Here is a 20,085-nt window from a genome sequence, read left to right as displayed (position 1 = left end):
AAGGGTAGCAACAAGTTCACAAACTTAATTGTCACATCTTGTAAGTTATACCCAGTAGGCTTAGTAAATATTTATTGTTGTTTAACTACTATCAAACATATTTTTTTCAATATATATTAGGTTATAAATGCATATACGCTTTGATTTGTGTGTGAATATAATATACATAGGTAGAAAAATGCATAAACCAAAAGAAAAATTAAATGTCATGTAAATATATTTTAAAAACCACCTTGCAAACACATATTATAGGCAATTATGGTTTTCATACCATTTTACCATCCTTGTGCTAATAATATACTTTAACACTGAAGATTCAATTTACCTCTTCCCAGTATTTACTTAGATATATTTATTAAGATGAAAAGTTTTAATAATACTAAATAACATATTTTACTACTAAAACTTGAAACATTTTCAATTTTAACATAAAATACATTTGATTTTTTATACTAGAATTCAAAACTTATGATTTTAATATTTTATTTTAGTTTGTTGTTGTTGTTGTTGTTTTGTTTTTTTAATATTATCCCAGGGTCTAAAAGAACTCAAGACAAATCAAGACAGGCATTTTATAAGGATGAGGAAGAAAGATTTAAATAAACGTAATATATGCCACCTTTCCTTTGTACTCCATTTAGATACCATTAGTTTATTTGTTAAAATATATTTGGCTTAGCTTTGCCTCCTTATTTGTGGCACACTGGCTAAAAGTATAAATGGCAAAAATGGGATAATACCAAGTTAGTAGGTAAAAAATATTGTGTGTTCTTCACAGTTATATTACCTAGTTTACATATTTGAGCTATGTAAATATTTCAGTTTTAACATTTATTGTTTAATTTATTTAAGTCACACATTTAATCATTTTAGAATGCTTATGAAAACATGGTATCACAACTTTACAATGATTACTGTCCAGTGACAGATCACAATTTATGTTGAGTGAATAATAATAAAATACTAATTTTCTTTTTTCTCTCTTTTTCATTTCTTTCTTTGAAACACTAGCCAGAAAAAGCTATATTCTCAAGACCAGAATTCACACTTCACCAACTTTATTATACATCCCGGGGGTTAGATCTTTATTCCTATCTTATTAAAAAGAGAAACTAAATCTATATCTTGAGAAAATTGAAACTGTAGCAAGACAAAAGATCTTGCCTAAAATATAACGATGGTCTCCCTACAGAGACACTCCTCATTTAGGGATCAAAGTGAGATTTCAAAAGATCGCTTTACATTATATTTCATTCACAATCATTTATTCATCCTCTTAATAAGTATACCAAGTATCTTAATAGGTACCAAATCAATTTGTGTTAAAAACGCATTACGAGTTCCTGTTATTTGGAAGTCCATGCTAGGTTCTGTACAAGATTATGAGATGAATAAGAGAATTTTTGTAGCCTCAGATGTTCACTGAAGGAGCTTGAAATCAGTTGGGAAGTAAAACTAGTACAAAAATAATCAGAGTACATGCTAGATAGAATTATTTTAATATTTACTTTATGTCTGAAAGAATTGTAGTATCATTAATACACATAAAAATACCAAGGGGGAGCCTGGTTATGAGGATAAAATTAATCCAAATGTGGGAAGTTTTCATCTGAGGTAATAAAATTTCAATCATAACAGTACTTGGTGTATAGTAGGCTCTCAGTCAATAATTAATAAATGATTAACTGAAAACAGAATAATCTTGTGAAAACATTTTTTTCCTTCTGATAATTGAGAGACCAGTAATTTTGTGAAGAAACTAATTTTTTATTTCAGTGTGGATAATGAAGAATTACATATCTTATGACATAGGTAACATATTAATAATGCTATTAATTCATAATTTTTATTTTTAAATGTATTTAATAGATAACTTATGCTATTTTGTCTCTATGGTCTGTCTTATTCCCCTGGTTAGACAAAAAGAAAATGGTCACAAGTAAAAAATGGGCAAACCACAGCTCAGAGAAGTAAACAAAATCTCTGCAAGAAAATCAATAGCGAAAATAGGAATAGAACTTAAATCTCATATCTCTCCCTTCAGTGAACATTATACAAAATGTCATTTCCTCTTCCAGAACAAAAACAAAACAATAAACTGCAAATAGACAATAATATATCTAATATTTATTGACTGATTTGTATTTGCCTGGTACTCTGGTAAATGCTTTAGATACACAAGTTCATTTAATCCTCACAAGACACTTATAATGTGCATATTTTATTCTCCCTGTACAGAAGAGGAAATGCAGTTTACATCAGTTTGGACACCTGTCTAAATTTACACAGCTACTACCTGGCAAGGTGGGATTTAACCTCAAGTCCTTCTAACATCAAGTCCAATCTGTAAGCCTCTCCACCATAAAGCATTATATTACTGACCCCTTTGAAGAGCTGCATAAAAATTTATGTGAGAAAAAACAGAGATGGTTCAGGGACACTGATGCTTGATGACTTCTGTAGAGAGACTAATTTTCCTCCACTTAAGCTCTAGGCGAGTCACTCCACCAGTTCTCCAATTGCCCCAAAACAGTAAGGGGTTTTAATCTTGACTTCTTCTCCCTCTTCATCAGCCTTCCTTCTTCATCAGCAATTATCAATCCCATCAATTTGAATTCTTTAGGATTTCCCATGTTTTCACCTATCTCCTTATGCTTGCTACTACCCTAGCTCGGACCACCATTGCTTCCCTCCTGTTCTGTGGCAAAAGTCTCCTCATTGGTCTCCCGATATTTTGTTTCAACCCTTCTAAACATTTTCCACAAGTAACCAGAATCATTGATCTTTCTAAAATACACATACATGTTTGCTTACAGTGAAACATGCTTGTCTATGGTGTACGATCTATATTTTACATGGTACACAAAGCCCTTGAGATCCAGCCCCTATATTCTCTTCCCAACACTGAAAACTCTTATCATACTGAGATATAAGACAAAGCCACAAATATAAAGTGCTCTTATACTTGGATCTCTGCCTATACCATCTCCTGTGTTTGTAATAAATACTCTCTTCTTCTCCTTCCTCGCCCACCTGACCTTCAAGTCCTTAGTTTAGATATTTCTTCTTTTAGGTAGACTTCACTTATTGTCCAAGATTGAGTGAGCTGGACATTCAGAGTTATTTGTTATCATAGCACTTGCATATCACACTAACTACTAGTTTACCTTCTTCCCCAATGTGCTGAGAGCAACGTAAGGAAGGTTGAGGTCTTGTTCTCCTTCATAATCCTGTACCCACCACAGTACCAGATAGACAGCAAGTGCCAAAGAGTATTTGTGAAATTAAAGGGGGTGGGGGGAGAAAGGGAGAGACACAGAGAGAGAGAGAGACGGAGAGACAGAGAAAGAGACAGAGAGAGATAAAGGGAGGGATGAAGCAATGAAGGAGAAAGTGGGGGAGAAAAAGGAGAAGTAAGAAAAAGAAGAGCATAAGCGATAAAGAAAGGGGGGGAGGATAGGAGAGGGGAGGAAGAAGAAAGGGGGAGGAAGAAGAAAAAGAAGGAGGGAGAACGGGAAACAAGGAGTGAGGGGAGAAAGGAAGGAATAGCTTGTGAAATTGCAGGAAAATGGAGAATATTCACCCAAGACTCCAGTGGAAATTTCTGGGGAGACTCTAGAAGCCATCAGTCCTTCAGTGATGGGCTATTTCTCTGGGGTTGCAGACATCGTCATAGTCAAGGAGTCCTGCTGTTAAAGACTAAAAAGGACCTTAAAACAACTCAGCTCCACTTCATCTGATAATTGAGTCAAGGACAAGAGATGTGGCTTGCTCAATAGAAGACAGAGATGCAAAAACAATTAAGATGCAAACACAGGCTGGCATAATTTCGCAATCCAAGTTGTCTTCATCATATCTGTCTTCCCAAAGACACAAATGAATCAATAATGACAGGAACAGGGTATTAGCTTAGGGCTCTTTGTCCCTGACTTGGGCTCTCTGCACACTGCAATTCTGCATGCTATTTCTTTTTTCCTAATGTTTAACTTAATGCAAAGAACTTCACTCTTCTAGGCAGGTATAAGTAAGGCAAAATAATATTTTGTAGTATTTGAGTATTCTCTAGTAAGACAAAAGAGTATTTGATCTCTTTCTGCCTAGTGCTCCCTGCTAAGTCACCTTCATCCTCTAACAAGCCCTGAGCTTTTCCTCATTCGCCACTTTGTCATATGTCCTCTTGTCTGGAAGGCCCCTGCTGCCATTTTTACCTTTTGAAATCAAGGCTTTGCTCTAATGTCTCTTTCTCCCTGAGACCTGCTTCAATGTCCCTCATGGGAAATAATTGTTCTATCTTCTCTGCTCCAAAGGAATTTTCTCCATTTATTCCTCACATATGAATTGGCCTATGTCTTTTATTACAGCTTCATGTGCATTTATTTTTTTTTCTCATTAAAGGTAACTCCTTGAAGACTGGACTCATTCTTGCTTTATCTTTATCTCCACTAGTAGGAACTAGCACAGGACCTTGATACGGCCTATATTTCATGTTTGTTATGTTGACTTGAACTATAGAATGCATTTTCCGACTCTGATGCCTATATATCTTAAAAAAGCTAGAAATTCATACCACTCCTTTTTGTTTAAATTTCCCATGAGTATGCTGTGTTCAACAGTTGTTTAAAGTGAGCTGTTAATATGGACCAAAGGTAACAAATAAATGAGGACGGAAGCAGGGAGAGACAGCAGTAAAATTGAGCAAGTGAGTATCAGAACCTTCAAATTTATGGATAATAACATGATTTCATATGCTGGCCAATTGAGGGAGCAATTATTAAAAGAAATTCATGCTCTTTTAAAAAATATTGCCAAATAAAGAGCTTGTTGTAAGAGAAGGGGCCTCGTTTGTTATAGGGTTCTTCTTTTAATGCAGAGGCTTCTTGGTAGAACCTTTATAGCAATATATTTCAAGTATGGAAAACAAAGAAGAAGCTAAGAAACACTAACTTTTGCCCAAGGTTAGTAAGGATTTACTTGAGGTAAATAACCTGGGCTGCTCATTTCATTCATTTTAACTAGACGTGTTCTTGTACAGGGCAGGTGGCAAATTGGTTGGATGTAGAGAAATGAAGCAAGAGGTACTTTAAATGCCAGGGCTCCCAATCTCTCTCAGCAAGGTTTGACCTTTCCTAAACCTCCATTTCTTATCAGGTGAAGTTAGCAGTTCCATTAGCTTAAGCAGAAAGATTTTCAAATTATTTTAGAAAATATTTTAACAGTGCTTTTTAAATGAAATTTTGTATATTTTTTAAAAACATAATTTTAATTCTGCTCAAGTCTAACATTTTTCTGTATTAATCACCTACTACTAACAGCCCAGATTCCAGAAAGCTAATGGCAGCAGAGGTTTTTATCGGCACTTTTCCCTGAGCATTGTTCAAAGGGCATTTTTTTTTTCATCCACCACTTATATGCATGGCCAGATAAAATGCATCACTGGATTCATGTATAGCAGACATCCTTTACAGTAGTTCAATTCTATCACAATTTTCAGAAATATAATTTTCTAACACTAAACAACTATTTATAACTCCATTGGTTTTGAAATGCCATGTCGAAAAGTCAGAGGAAAATTAAAAGCAAGAAAAATAATGACAGAAATAATACCAGCAAAATAGAAAGATTATTCCTGTCCATTTCTAACTCCAATTTGAGAGTTAAATAAATAAATTTTATGAGAAAATTATGAGAAATTATGAGAAAAAAATATATAAACTCTCTCGGGTATCTTTTCTAAACTTCATGGAGTTGACATTATAGCATTTGTTAGAGTAAATCGTACCCTTCAGAATGCACATAAGAGAGCATATTGGGTTGTTATATACTCTTTATTTGAGTTCCTGATATATTGTTTCTTTTTCTTACCTACACTTTCTGAAACTTTACTGATAAATTATAGCCGATTTTGATTTTTACTCAGTTCTCTCTCTCTCAGATTCCTATAACCACAGAAAATGCTCTTAAGCTCCAGAACTCCTTCTTTCTGAGCTTCTCTAGTAAGAAAAATAAAATCCTCAAATATGAACCACTCACTCATTCATGCATAACAGTGGGTTCCCAAGAGTAATTCATTTTTAAGAGAGGGTTTCTTAAATCCATATCTGTTCCTTATACCTTGGGACACAATGGAAAGTCTTGTTTTCTCTCAGACATTTTTCTCCTACTTGGAAACTCCTCAAAATAACATTTTCCTATTGCATACCAATTCGGTAGGTACATGCAACGTTGGAAGAGGTGATTTCTGGATGCCTCAGTGACAGGGATTATATCATTATCCTTGTGGGAATTTATCATTATGGAAAAAAAGAGGGAATATGCGGTTATCTCATCTGTAAAATGGAATAACAATAATACCTCCCTCATAGATTAGCTAGGAGGATGACATGAGCTAATAAGGTGAAGACTCAGTAAGTAGTAAAGAATTATCTGTCAGTCCACATTGGCTATTATTATCATTAGCCCCAGTAAACACAGTGAGGCAGTAGAGCTCAGAAAAAAATATGGAAAGGCTTGATTGAGGAAAAGGAGTTGCTGGAGTCTTACCTCCAGGGAATCGTCAGCGTTCACCATCCAACAGTCTGTCCAGGTGGCCACAACCAAGAACGCAGTAGAGAAAATGGCAAAGAAGCAGGCGACGTACTGAAGAAGCTCTCTCATCTTGGCGCGCAGCCCGTCTGGGAGGGAGGCATGGGCAGCTGCAGCCCTGGCTACTCAGGGAGCTGGGCGCTGTGGTCTCCTGTGCCTCTGGTACCTGAGGAGGTGAAAATACCGGCCTTTTTCTTTTCCTCACACCCCACTGCAGGCGCCTTGAGTTACGGTAAGAGTAATACAAACAGGCTGGAACCCACAGAGGGGTCCTGGAGGTCATCATCCGAAGCAACCAGCCTCCAATCAGAAGCCAGGTCAGCGAAAGGACTGGATATGTTTTGGGTGGGGGAGAAAAGGAACGCTGGTTACATTTCCTGCCCAGGCTGTGGGCTAATGTGAGATGATGGTCTCCCAGGCACGTGCCAGCATCAAGATGCAGAGAAGGAAGAAGGGTCACACCCCATGCTGACGCCTGTAAACTGATCTTTCTCGGGCCCGTCAGGGAAAATGAGCTGTTCTCCTCCCCCTCTGGAAGGAGGCTACACGGTTGACTGCTATTTTATTATAGGACTATTTTAATATTCGCTGACTACCTTAGACAGACAGGCCACTGGGGAAACTATGCCAAACAAGTGATTGCTCAAGGGAGTTTGCATTCCAAAGTGTTGGTCAGAACAGCCCCATGAAGGGTTTCCAGCACCTGGGCCTCAGGTGAGCCGCGGCTCCTAACCGGTCAGCATCACAGAGCAGGTGAAAACCCTTGCTCTGAAGCTTATAGGCTGAGGGCACTTGGGCTGTAGTTTCTGTAAAGTGGGGGTGTCAGAATCTCCTTCATAGATGTTTGGGAAAATCAGACACAAATGATAATGTGTCTGTAAATCATTTAGAAAGGTGTCTGACCGAAAAAAAAGCTGACCAAGGATTCCCTATATGATTATTTTTCTCCCAGGGAGCACGGTTTTAAAATGTGTCTGAAAAAAACAAAACTACTTATGTTAAGAAACAAAACACTTTTAAGTGTCTTTTTGTTTGTTTTGATAGCAGGGGCAACTGTAGTGTTACTTATACTTGAATGGGTGGCCTTATTGGGTGTAAATATTCCATAACCACTAGTCTTTTAAAAATACATACCTTTAAATATGTAAAAACCACATATCTTTAAAATACATACCCCCTTTTTATCATCAGATAGACCTCTCTATAATAAAATATAAATTTTAAGTGACAATAAAAAGAAATATTTTACACGGTTCTTAATGCAAGAGAGAATGACGGGAGAGGGAGAAAGAAAGATCAGGAAAAAGGATTAGAAATAAGTCATTACCCTGGGAAGATTCAGCTACTAAGTTATTTTAGTAACAGCTCATGAAGAGATTACTTTTTTCTATTTAATAATGATTGGGTCATAGTATTCAGAGCAAAAGGCTAAAACTAGTAATGATGCAACATCCTTCAAGCATATATTAAAACAATAACTTTTGTGACTAAAACTTATTTTCTCATTTTAATTCATTTATATTCAAATATATAAAATGTAAATTTAATTGTACAAGTAAATGTAAAAGTTGGATGTGCAACCATGTCTGGAATATAAACCCAGTTAAATCATAAATAAGGATATAGACATTAACAGTAGATATCATTATTAGTTGGTGAGATGCTTAAAGATGCTTTTAATTTTGCTTATTTTATTTTACTTAACAATTGGGGAAAATAAACATTTTTTTAAGTGCTCATTCAAATAGTTAATTGCCTATGTTGTAAGGCAGCTACAATGCATGCATACTGCTCTGGTGACTCACAAGTGAATCTTTTCCTGTGCCCTAAAATATAAAATGCTCATGCTCTATTGATCTGGGAGAGGAAACTAATTCCAAAAGCACATGCCCATTACAGGAAAAGTCCTGGACTTAGCTGCTAGCTTTCCACCCAGGGACCTTTCAAATGTACTTTTCCTACTAACAGGGCACCTCAGGGCAATGGTTCTTAAACTTGAGTGCACGTTGGAATCTCCAAGGCCATTTGTTATAAACACACCTGGGACCTCAACCCTCAGAGATTTGGATTCAGGAAATTAGGAGTGGAGGCCAGGGGTTCACATTTATATATGCTTTTTATGTAATTCTGATTCTGAAGCAGTGACCCTGCTTTGAGAAACTAAGAAGAAGAAGAAAATCTGCATTAAAAGCAGAGTACTACTTTTCAGAGTCATATACTATAGGTCACGGACAAAGCTGTGGGAAGTGAGATATCAGAATTACATTTTGGTAGCAACTCTTCCCTAACTAGTACCAATAGCAGGTCCCAAATTCAAATATCAGAACTTAATGGAGAAGATTAAGGAAAGGAAAATACATTGAGCACATCATGTACCCTAGATGCAAACATCCACATGTACACATATATCTCTGGAAATCAGAGATTCTTTCACAAGAAAGATATGAACTGTAACTGACTTATTTCATTTCCAAAATTGTACTGGGCATTGTATGTAGTTGAGGGTGGGGGGACTATTCATTGGGCTATAAAACAATTTCTGAATCGAAGTTTACTACTTTTAGAGAAGAATATAAGGCAATCAGGCTTACATCTTCATTTCTGTGGGTGAGGCCATAATATGATGGCAGATCCAAGAAAGGAGAGCCATGCAGACTAACAGAGTAGGCATGACTTCATGGATGGGACGTGAGGGAACTTCTAAGGAAGAGATAACAGTGCAGGGAGCCATGAGGATGGAGGGTGCAGATGCAGAATACATCAGTCACAAACCTATATAGACAAATCACTTTCACTTTCTTCCCATGCTCTAATACCCAGTATTTTGTTTTATCAACTCAATTCTAGTTTAGTTCCATTCCACACAGCACACACTATGGACAGCCTCCTCTGATTCCAGTACTATATAATAAGTCCTGGTGACCCAGGGAAAATAGAAGATGGAAGACCTGGTCTCTGTGTTTAAGAAGCAACAGTGAGTGGACCAGAGCTAGACTCATGGTGTAAAGTGAAGAGTTCCACTTAGGTAACTCTGAATACAGCTTTAAGCTAGAGTACCACTCCTAATAATAGTGCACAGGCACATTCGATAGAAATATGCAGCGTTTCCCAAAGTAGAATAAACAAAAAGGACAACTGTCACTATGCCCTGTGGCTCAGTAGTATTCACAAAATATTGTCAAATGCATTATCTCATCTAAGCTCCAGGAAGACAGACAGCTTGCTTTGTTCGCCTATACATCCCAAGTGCTTAAATTCTGCCTGGTATACAGTAGGCGCTCAACAAATATATGTTGCATTTAATTTAATCCTCACAACCCCCACATTTTACAGAAAAGGAAGTGACATTATACTTGCTCCTTGCTCTCTCTGAATCATGCAGGATCCCCCAGGTTAAAGACTAGGCTGGCAGAAGTGGCTCGATCATCTTCGCTGCTTCAGAGCTCTTTATTCTGACAGTCCCTAAGGCATTTTGGTCGTTTCATATGCACTGTGTTTCCATTTACCCAGTATTTGCACTACTCCTGGCTAAAGCTTTAGAGCCACCTGGTGATGAGGTGAATGACGCGCTCAGCCTAGCTCCGTGGATGCTGGTCTACAATAGGAAGTGTACAACTAGAAACGGGCGATTGTAACTTTGGCCTGCAGGTGGAAGCAGCTCTGCATTTTCAATTGAGAAAAACAGCAAGCTGTGTTAACTCCTGTGTCTGTTAATATCTGCAACTGTTCCTTCTATATTCATTTTAATGAGTCCTTAGAAGGAATAAGCTGATGTATACCACATCTTATGAATAATCTTCTCACTCTCTTTTAATTGCCCAGTGCCCACTGGGAAAACCTACACACTGAAATCAGTTGCTAGTGTCAAAGGCCATGCTGACTACAATAATGGCAAAATAAATTAGTGGTTAAAAGCTTGGCCCTCAGAGTCAGGCAGGCCCAAGTTCAGGCTAAGACACTTAATATATGTGAGCTCTTGGGCAAGCTACTTAATAGCTTGTTCAATAAAATAAGAATTATGAATTCTGTCTAAAATGGCTGTGAAAAATAAATAATATTTGTAAAGGTCTGAATACAGTGCCTGGAATATAAAAAAACAATGAATTATAGCTATAATGATTTTTATGTTACAACCTTGCTCTTCTACATATATGCCATAGATATGTATGTGTGAATATATATATTTATATTTATGTATATATGTGTGTACTCATATATAATATATATAAAACAACTTACTACATTGAACACAGAAGAAACAAAAGGTGTAATCATAAATCGATTTTATTTTTGTCTCCTATGTCCTTTCAAATCCACTCAGTTTGGATCAATTCTTCCCCTGCCTCTTGGATAAAATCTAGGGTAAGCATCATGACATTTTCATTATTCTTAGATAATATAAATTCTTTCGATCATTTCAAGGCACAAAGAAAGAGCCTCATTCCAGCGGTATAAATATCTCTACTCCTCTATTTAGGCCAAGCCCCGTTATACAGGATCAGGAAGGCCTCAGAACAATGCACCTGCCACAGTCTCTGCCCTTTAGATTTCTTAGACCTGAGACATACAGCAGTCCATTATGTCTCTGCAGATCCAGGGAACAGATATTAGGCTTTCAGAATAAGTGGGTTGAAACTCCTTTCCCTAGTCTTAAAGTGAGGTACAAGAATTCTCACCCTCCTCCACTGTGACAGGGAAGTGGGACTCAATATGCACCAATAGCTGTCTCCAAAAAATATTTCCTAATATGTATCACATTTCTTTGAGTCAACCTAGTTTTTTTTTGTTGTTTTTTTTTTGGGGGGGCAGGGAACAGCGGATATAACTGATCTACTAAGAGTTGGAAAACTGGTTCTAACGCACCTCTTTTGCAACTCCTACCTGGGGTTTCTCATCTCGTTTTGGAATGAAGTATCTATTGTCTAGTGACTTCAGTTGAAACTGAGACTAAAATGATTTCCATTGAAAAGCCTATTACACGGGGTTATGTGATGCTAGACAGGAACGCTAGCGTTCATCCTCGCCGCACCACACCTGGATTTGTTGTGTTTACTCTTCAGCACCGCTATTTAAGAGCCAGATCCCATCTAGAGGAGACGGTTCCAGTTAGAGCAGTTAGGGAAGAGGTTGGCAGCCATCTCCTACTAGATATGACTGAAGAAAGTTGGGGTGAAGAGGGGATTTTAAGTCTAAATAAACGAGACAATAAATATGACCATGGGTTTTCAATAGGATTGCCATATAAAAAAGGAATGATCTTTTTTTTTTTAAGATTTTTATTGGGGAATTGGGGGAAGGGGAACAGACAAGTTGCTGTCCTTTTGTTCTTCAGTCTAGTTGTGGAGGACGTTGCTTCACTGGCCCAAGTTGGCACCATCATTGAGCTCTTCTCGTTTGAGGCAGATCAGTCGCCGGCTTCTGGATAGCCGCTCACTGCGGCTGCTGGCCGCTCACGCTGGCTGCTGGCTACACACAGTAGCCCATGGCAACCCACTGCAGCAGGGGCTGCAGCCTATGCCATGCTGGCGACTCTCGGCAGCCCAGCTCCAGGTTGAGCTGTTGTTCAGCATCTTAGCTGTAGAGGGCAGTGTCACTGGCCCTCATATGTGGGATCTGTACCTAGGCCCTCTGGCGTCCCAAGCCAGCTCTTAGCCAAGGCGCCACTCATCTGACCCAGGAATGATCTTTCTAGGAGGCTTCAGAAAATATTGTGAAAGCACAACAAAGCAGAATTATGCTCAATTAAAGAACTTTTCAACCATTAGAAATGACAAAAAGAGAAAGGGTCTGATCTGGTGGGTGTCTTGACATTGAACATGTTCAAATAGAGGAAGAATTTGCAGAATTCTTGGGAGAGCATGGGGCCCTGGAAAATCTATATTCTTACTTTAAATCTTACCTTATATAGAATTTGAATCTTAACTTAAGCCAAACTTCAGAGACAACTTGCTGCCTTATTTATCAAAAATCATACCTCCAATTCAGCAGCAATGCATATATCATGCCTCATTCCGTAATTTATTTCACCTGGAAAAACAAGATGTTCTTCATGGTACAAAACAATTAAGCCATCAAGGATGGTTTGGGTGAACCATGAACGAATAAACCTGGTGTCAAAGTACCATTTTAGTCCCTTTGATAAGAGGTAACCCATGAGGCCATCTCGAGCAAAGATAAAAGGGTATAAATGTGCATCACATTATTGAGGAATAAGTTTGTGACAAGCATCATATAAAAAAACTTGGGAACAGGGATCCTGTTATTTATTTATTTATTTATTTATTTATTTATTTATTTATTTATTTATTTATTTATTTATGTTTGCTTGTGTTTTAAATGCTCAACAATGCTGAGTACAGTGATAACTGCATTAGTTGTAGAAGCTCACATGCTGGGGTTCTTTGTTTAAGATATTAGGCCCCATGGAAATAGGGATTGTGTGGCTGGCTTAATAAATGCTGGGTTTCCATAAATATATGTTGAGTGAATGAATAAATGAATGAATGAATTCTATGTGCCAGCCATCATGCTCAGCCCTAGAAATTCATCAAAGAACAAAATATTCTAGTGGGAGAAGGATATCCAAGATATTTAGGTGCTTAATAGATATTTGCTGTCTCTCTGTCAGATAATGATATACGTTTATTATGAGCATTCTAAAGAGGTCCTTCTAAGGTGGCCCTGTAATAGTATTGTTTATTTGGAATATATTTTACATTCAAGAAGCAGGGCATTTTAATAAAAAATACTGGGCTGGAATTCTGTAGACTTGATTTCAGTCCAAGGTAAACTTCAGATTTTTTTATTATTTATTATATGATAATAACCCAGTTTTACCAATGGTCCAGTAAATTGGATCCCTGTAGATAGCATCCAATAGAAACTATGAAAGCCAATGTAGATGAGTCAGGGAACTATTGTAGAAGTCCTTCTGAGGAGAGTGAGGCCTACTCAAACCTGGCAAATATTCAGGGACAGGCTTTGACTCCACCTATTACCTACCCAAAATCCTGACTCCTGAAGATCCTAAAGCAAGACTGTGATATAAGATCCTCACCTGAATGGTATCAGAGCCTGGCGCCTGTGATATTTAGATTATCATCCCAGTACTAGGAAAGCTCTCTGCTGAAACTGTGAAGCCAGTCGCTTTACTCGTTTGACTTTATCAGTGAGATAGTTTCAACCAATCTGTCCTCAGGGAGGCAATGAAATTGAGTAACATCACTCATGAATGGTGGAAGACTCTATTATATTTCATATCTTATTTTATACATATGAGGAAACGCTGTGCAGTTCTACATGCCTTTAGAAAGACTGCTCCTCCTAAACTTGCCTTTTCCTTCTGTTGTCTCCCAAGCCCACCTGCTGAGATCCTCTTCCATCTTTAAGGAACCTTATACTTGTCATCTTTGTGAGCCCCCCATTTGTATGTAAGCTCTCCTTCGAATTAATATTAATTCTTTGCTTGAAATAATAATAATAAATACTTAAGGCCTTACTAAATATTTACTATTATTAAATATTTAGTAAGGCCTTAAGTATTTATTATTATTAACATTTTTGAGGGCTTAATGCATGCCATGAACTGAGCTAATTGCTTTTCAAATATTACCTCTTTTCATTCTCCCAACAATCGTAAGAGGTAAGGGCTATTATAAACACACATTTTATGGATGAGGAAACAGATGATTATGCTAGATTTCACAACTAGTAAAAACGCAGCCAGGATCCCAGGTCTGACGGACTTCAGAGAACGTAGTATGAATACACTTCGCAATATAGACTTCTTCCGGGCATTAGCACCACACCTTTTCCTACTAGATCATTAGAAACCCATGGCTAACACTGGAAGCCTGCCTTGAAGATAATCTTGCTCAGCTGTCTCATTTTACAGATGAGGAAACAGGCGCTCCGGGAAAGGAGCACAACTCTTAAAGAGACAGATATGATCGAAACCTTCTCCATGTTTTATGTTCCACGCTGCCTGTAAGATTTGGAACGGCATGGAGTGCTTCTTCCCATCCTCTTATCACCCACAGCATTGCACACACATCTTGTTTGTAGCAAGTGCTTACAAATTAAATGTTATTGGATTTTATTTTGTGACCAGAGATCACTAATTAGAACACACAGAGATAACAAAGTGTATGATTATTAATGACACACACAGAATACAAACTAGTAACTGTAATTTACTTGCATATCTAAGGAGAGTTTAAACAGAGGATCAAAACATTGTTTTTTGTTTGTTTTGTTTTTACTAAGTGACTGCTCAGCTAAGTTCTACTGAGTTCCACTAAGCTAAACTGATTTACAGAGATCAAACTAAAATCCATAAAGTCTAAAATGGAGTCTAAGAGAAAAAACTCATGATAAAATAAGGCTAATCATGTGACCCCTACATTTTAGTGAAATGTTTCAATCACAAAATTTAAACATCAGTAAGAAAAAATTCTTTGAGGATCCAGTGCATTAGCACTGGAACCTTTGGTACCTTGTAGGGAAAATAGAGCCGGTCAGGCTCCCTGCCTTAGCCATCTGGTGGGACTACGACCTGCCAGGTTGAGGGGGTGGGATGAGCGCAGGCGCCGTGTACCCTGTTTATGTATATTCTTATATAAGTGCCTTAGCTGTGTGTCACCTTTGTCACGGTGTAGTATAAACCCCTGCCATTGTACCAGATGGGTGGTACCTAGAGAGTGGGTGAATATAGTGTGTCTTCTTCCAGCTCCCAAAGGCGTGGGCACTCCTGCCGGGATTCCCTCACCCTGGACATACCTCCTTTACCACATTGCTCTCCGTTACCCTTTTAAAGATGCCCATAACTATCAGGATAAAATACAAAGCACTTAGCAGAGCATGGAAGACCTTTCCCCGCCTGACCCTTTCTGTGTATCTCCACTCACCTGTTATGACTTCTCGCTCACATGCATGCAGTTCCTCTGAACCAATAACACTCTCTGGCATCTGCAAACAGCTCTTCCCTCTGCCTGGAAGATCCCTGGTCTTCCCTCTCCTCACCTCTTAACTAATTCCTCTGCCTCCTTCTAAACTCAGACTTCATTGCCTCATAGCTGATTGACTCCAAAACCTGTTTAATCATCAGAATCACCTGGGGAGGTTATGAAAAAGCAAATACCCACAAAGATGGAGATTTCCAGGCATCATAAATTATTTGAAGATCTTCAGGAGATTCCAGGAAATCGCTGCTTTAGATAAACCCTCTAAGCCTACCCTCCCCTGGTAATGAACATATTATTATGCTCACAAACCGAGGTATTACTATATATATATTTACTCCTTCACTTTCTGATAACCTTCAGATCCTCTGGGTTATAGTTATCTCTCCTTGCTATACGCTATTATGACATATATTTTTCTTTGTTTTTCTCTTGTAACACTTTATAGCCTGACTTCTATTTGTGTATTTGTGCAGCTCTCCCACTGAGTTCTGAGCTCTTGAAGTCAGAGACTATCTTTCAATTTTGTGACTCTTTCAGTAATCATCAACTTAACTCCTTAGATTTGTTGAATTAAATCCAAATTTTGTATTTCTTTAATTTTCTAATCTTTTATGTCACTGAGGATCTCAGGATAAAACCCTTATGACTCCACAATACACAACATTCCACAGAAATACATCCAATAATCTTGAGTTAATCTCATATGTAAAGGTTTTTGATTCAGCAAAAGTTTATCCAACAGGAAGAGAAATGAAGTTTCAGAACTGTGGAGTAGGACATGTTCCCTACAAGGGGCAAGATTCTTAATAATAAACAAATCCGTAATTAATGGTTTCAGCAAAATTTATTCTGAAGGCAGTGATGTGGATTAGTTTCCTAATAGTACCTCGACCATCCAACTGTGATGCTCCTTCAGTTCCAAGCTATGCCCATAGGACCTATCAGTAAAAGCAGCATACGAGAATGATTGTGATGCTTGGCAAAACAAAGGTGGTGGTTACTAGAATTACTGTTCTAGATGTGAAGATCTGAAATCAAGATACTGGGATAACAGAAATATCAATTGGGAGCTAGGTAACTAATCAGGGATAAAAAATCAAAAAATGATTAAAAACAAACCAAAACAGCATAAAATAAAACAAACAAAAAAACCCCCCAAAAACAACTAGGTCAAACAAGGCTGAAGAAATAGACAAGGACTAGAGAATGAAGGTGACCAGAGGAAGGTAACAATTGAGTTGGAGATGCTGAATCTTCTAAAACTGGAAAACCTATAGAACACTCATTTTGGATGCATCCATGAATACCTTATTGGGTAGAGGGAAGACTCTTGGGAATAAACTGGAATCAACATTAAATGCTGAATAAATAGGTAAATGATGAATGGGTAAATGCATGAAAGACTGTCTGGTTCAATTTACGTCTGTAATTTCAAGTAGTGTCATCACATTCTGTTCTTTGAACCCTCTGCCATCCTCTTTGGGCAGATAGGTCTAAATGCCTCAACTCTAACAGGGCTCCAGCATCAAATGAAGTGGTTTCTTCCTTCATGAGTCATGTTTCCTCTTACTTTCATCCTGTGGGTCTCTTGTCACCTGAGTTCCCACGATGACAAATGGTATTCTCTGGTGTGACCCAACTCAGATCTATAATGAGGTTTCACTCATAACCTTGACATTCCAAAGAGCCCAGGGACTGAAGCAAAATTAAATGCCAAGTTTGCTAAACAAAGTAAAACAACCTAAATCCCCTTAGTCAGTTAACATTTGCAAAAACGCTGTCAGTAAGTTACTAAGCACACACTATTTATTTGACCTTCGGAAAATATATGTGAAAGGAAAAGATAGGGCTGCTTATCATTTATCCTAAAGTGCATCTCACTAACTGGAGTTTAAATATCCCTTCTGAATAAATAAAAATGACATGGACTAGGTGCAGGAAGGAGGGAAATAGATAGTGTTTCACAAAAATACATAGGTGTCTTTAAAAGTTTTATAAGCATATGCTCCTTTTCATAAAGAAATATAGTATAGATATAAACACAAATACTTGTAAATCTAATGCTGTTTAAACTTATTTAACTGTTCCCTACTCTGCTACATTTAATTTGAAGATGTCAAATACAATGATAGACCTAATTACTCTTTGCTTAAAACTTAGCTTACAGTATATGTAAAAAATTTTAAACTTCTTGTAGGAATTGTAACCTTCACTCTTTTTTTTTAACAACAAAAAAGATTCTATTTTGTTTAAAACTGGTGTTGCTATCTTTTTAAAATAAATTAGTGTCAACTAAAAAAGTAAGTCTTATAAATAATGTGCCTGGATCTAGCTAGAAGTTGGTGTCTGGCTGTAAGAGAAAACTCACAAATTGTACATGCTGAAGTCCACCTGTTGCCCATATTAGGCTCAACCACAAGAGGATGGCTTTCCAAGCAGATGGTTAAAAGCAAGTGCAGTCCTGCAGAGTGATAAATAATGGAGTGTTTCAGGGTGTTAGAAAGGGCAGGAGGAAAGGGAAGTAAACAGTCAGTTTGCCACTCCTTTAGATGGCATTCTTCATAAGCTGTGGACTTTTTCTGAGCTTAAAGCAATTCCTGGAACTTGTTGGTGACTTAGACTTGATCCTGTTCCACAGTAAGGACCTCTGAGGAAACCACTGGAGGAAAAAAAAAAAAAAGCTATTTTCAGTTTTGGAAGGAAAAGGGAGAATGCTCTTTGTTGCCTCCTGTGATTGATAGTCCCACCTCTCACAAGGTAGATGAGTCTAGATTCTTGGGATCTAGGGTTTTTACTGGCTTCTTTGATCTCGGTGGAACAGGGGTCGGCAAACTTTTGAGACGGAACGTCCCCAAAGAGCCGCATGTGGCTAACGAGCCGCAGTTTGCCGAGCCCTGTTCTAGAACATTTCTGTGTCTGAGCTCTATGATTATATGAGCTATAACCTAACAAGCTCAAATCCTGCTGCCTAAAATCCCTCTTCTTGTTTTCATCACCCATAAAGGAATATAAGCCTCTGAGAAGTTTCTTCTTACAAAAAAAAGGAAAGAAAAGTGTGTGTGTGGGGGGGAGTCACAAGTTTCCTAATGAGTAAAGTGAGTTTTTATAATTGCAGGGGAAATGGATAAGGATGTCTCAGATCCCTTATCAGACTACCAAAGCAATGCCATGTCTGTCTCATATTTTTTAAAGTATGGGTGCATTCTTGACCATCCTATATATTTTTTTGTCAGTGATTGGTTCTGAAGAACCGGTCATATACTGTCTATGTCATAGACTGGTTCTGAAAAATTTATTCATGAAGAAGAATGTTGCCTGAGCTTTGTATTAGATATTGGATAATCAAAGATGTTGAAGAGTTTGTTCTCTAGGAGCTCACAATCTATCCTGAGCTCAATAACACTATTAAGGGCTATGCAAATTAGCAAAATACCATGTATTACAGCTATATTTCAGGCATATCCACTCTTCACACTTAAAAAGTTAAGAAAAGGAGAGTCTTTCTTAGAAATTTTATGTTAAAAAAACAGAATTAAGTCAAAATTTCTCTATGTAAACTGTCAAACACATTAGGGATCAGGGAACATTTCTTTTTCATAAAGGAGTCACTCCTAAAACTATAACATGTTCTTAGCCTGTAAGCATCATTAAATCATTTATAAAATGTTTCTATTGTCATAGGTGTGAGGTAAAAATTTGCTAGCTAATAGGCCCAGTGACCTCCTAGAGATGGAGGTAGAGAATGGGTGAAGAACAAGAAGTAAAGTGAATGAATCAATACCCTGAGGCTCTAGAAGACCCAGTGTTCAGCCCCAACTCAGATACATATTTATTCTGTTAGGAACAATATCTCATTGCTTTGAGTCTCATTTTCAAAGCACTGGGAGGAAGGGAAGGGAGTTCTCAGCTTCTTAAAGGTCTTATTTTAAACTGGATTTCCCAAATGCTACATGCATCAAGCAAAGGGTACTGAAAGACAGCGAGAGAGCTGGGCTGGTTATGTCAAGAATTGAAAAGCAGACCAAACAAAGTGACTGCATTTTGAGATTCAGGCAGAGATCAGCATGTACAACAAGGACTGAGATGCAGGCAGGAATGCCAGAAGTGGTCAAAGGTTAATGGAAATAATCAAGAAGCAGGAGCTGGCAGGATGGCGCTGAAGAGGCAGGCCCGGGCGTGCAGATCAGATACAAGCCACCTGCCGTAGGAAGACCTCGATACCTGAGGCTGGCCTTGGCCAAATCCCAGACTTTATGCTTCCCTTTAAGAAAAAGAATGGAGGAAAGCTAATTTGCGTTTAACAGCAAGGTGCCCAGGGCCATATTATGCACTTCTGAAAATGCCAGCTCTTTAATTCCACATTGCTTTTGAGGAAACCAAGGCTCAGAGGATATTAGTAACGTGCCCAAGTTTCAGAGGACATGCAGAAATTGGTGTCCATCATGAAAGCACCTGGTAAAGGGCCCTTTGGCTGATGGTGAGCCCTGCCTCTTTTTCCAAAGCTTTTCAGTTCTTTGGGTTGAAAAAAAATTATGTTGGA

General features: G+C 37.9%; 1 protein-coding gene across 1 annotated transcript in view; it reads right to left on the bottom strand.

Annotated features, from left to right (window-relative positions):
* Positions 1–7,091, bottom strand: part of CLDN16 (claudin 16) — a 34,678-nt gene extending 27,587 nt beyond the window's left edge. Inside the window, 2 exon segments of the mRNA XM_019667934.1 lie at positions 6,541–6,675; positions 6,677–7,091. Of these exon segments, the coding sequence (XP_019523479.1) occupies positions 6,541–6,675; positions 6,677–6,868 (327 nt within the window). The 5' untranslated portion in view covers positions 6,869–7,091.
* Positions 7,092–20,085: the final 12,994 nt, after the last annotated feature.

This window comes from Hipposideros armiger, unplaced genomic scaffold, assembly GCF_001890085.2.
Source record: "Hipposideros armiger isolate ML-2016 unplaced genomic scaffold, ASM189008v1 scaffold_14, whole genome shotgun sequence".
NCBI lineage: Eukaryota > Metazoa > Chordata > Mammalia > Chiroptera > Hipposideridae > Hipposideros > Hipposideros armiger.
Note: the sequence above shows the minus strand (reverse complement) of the source record. Positions and strands in the feature narration are given on the sequence as shown.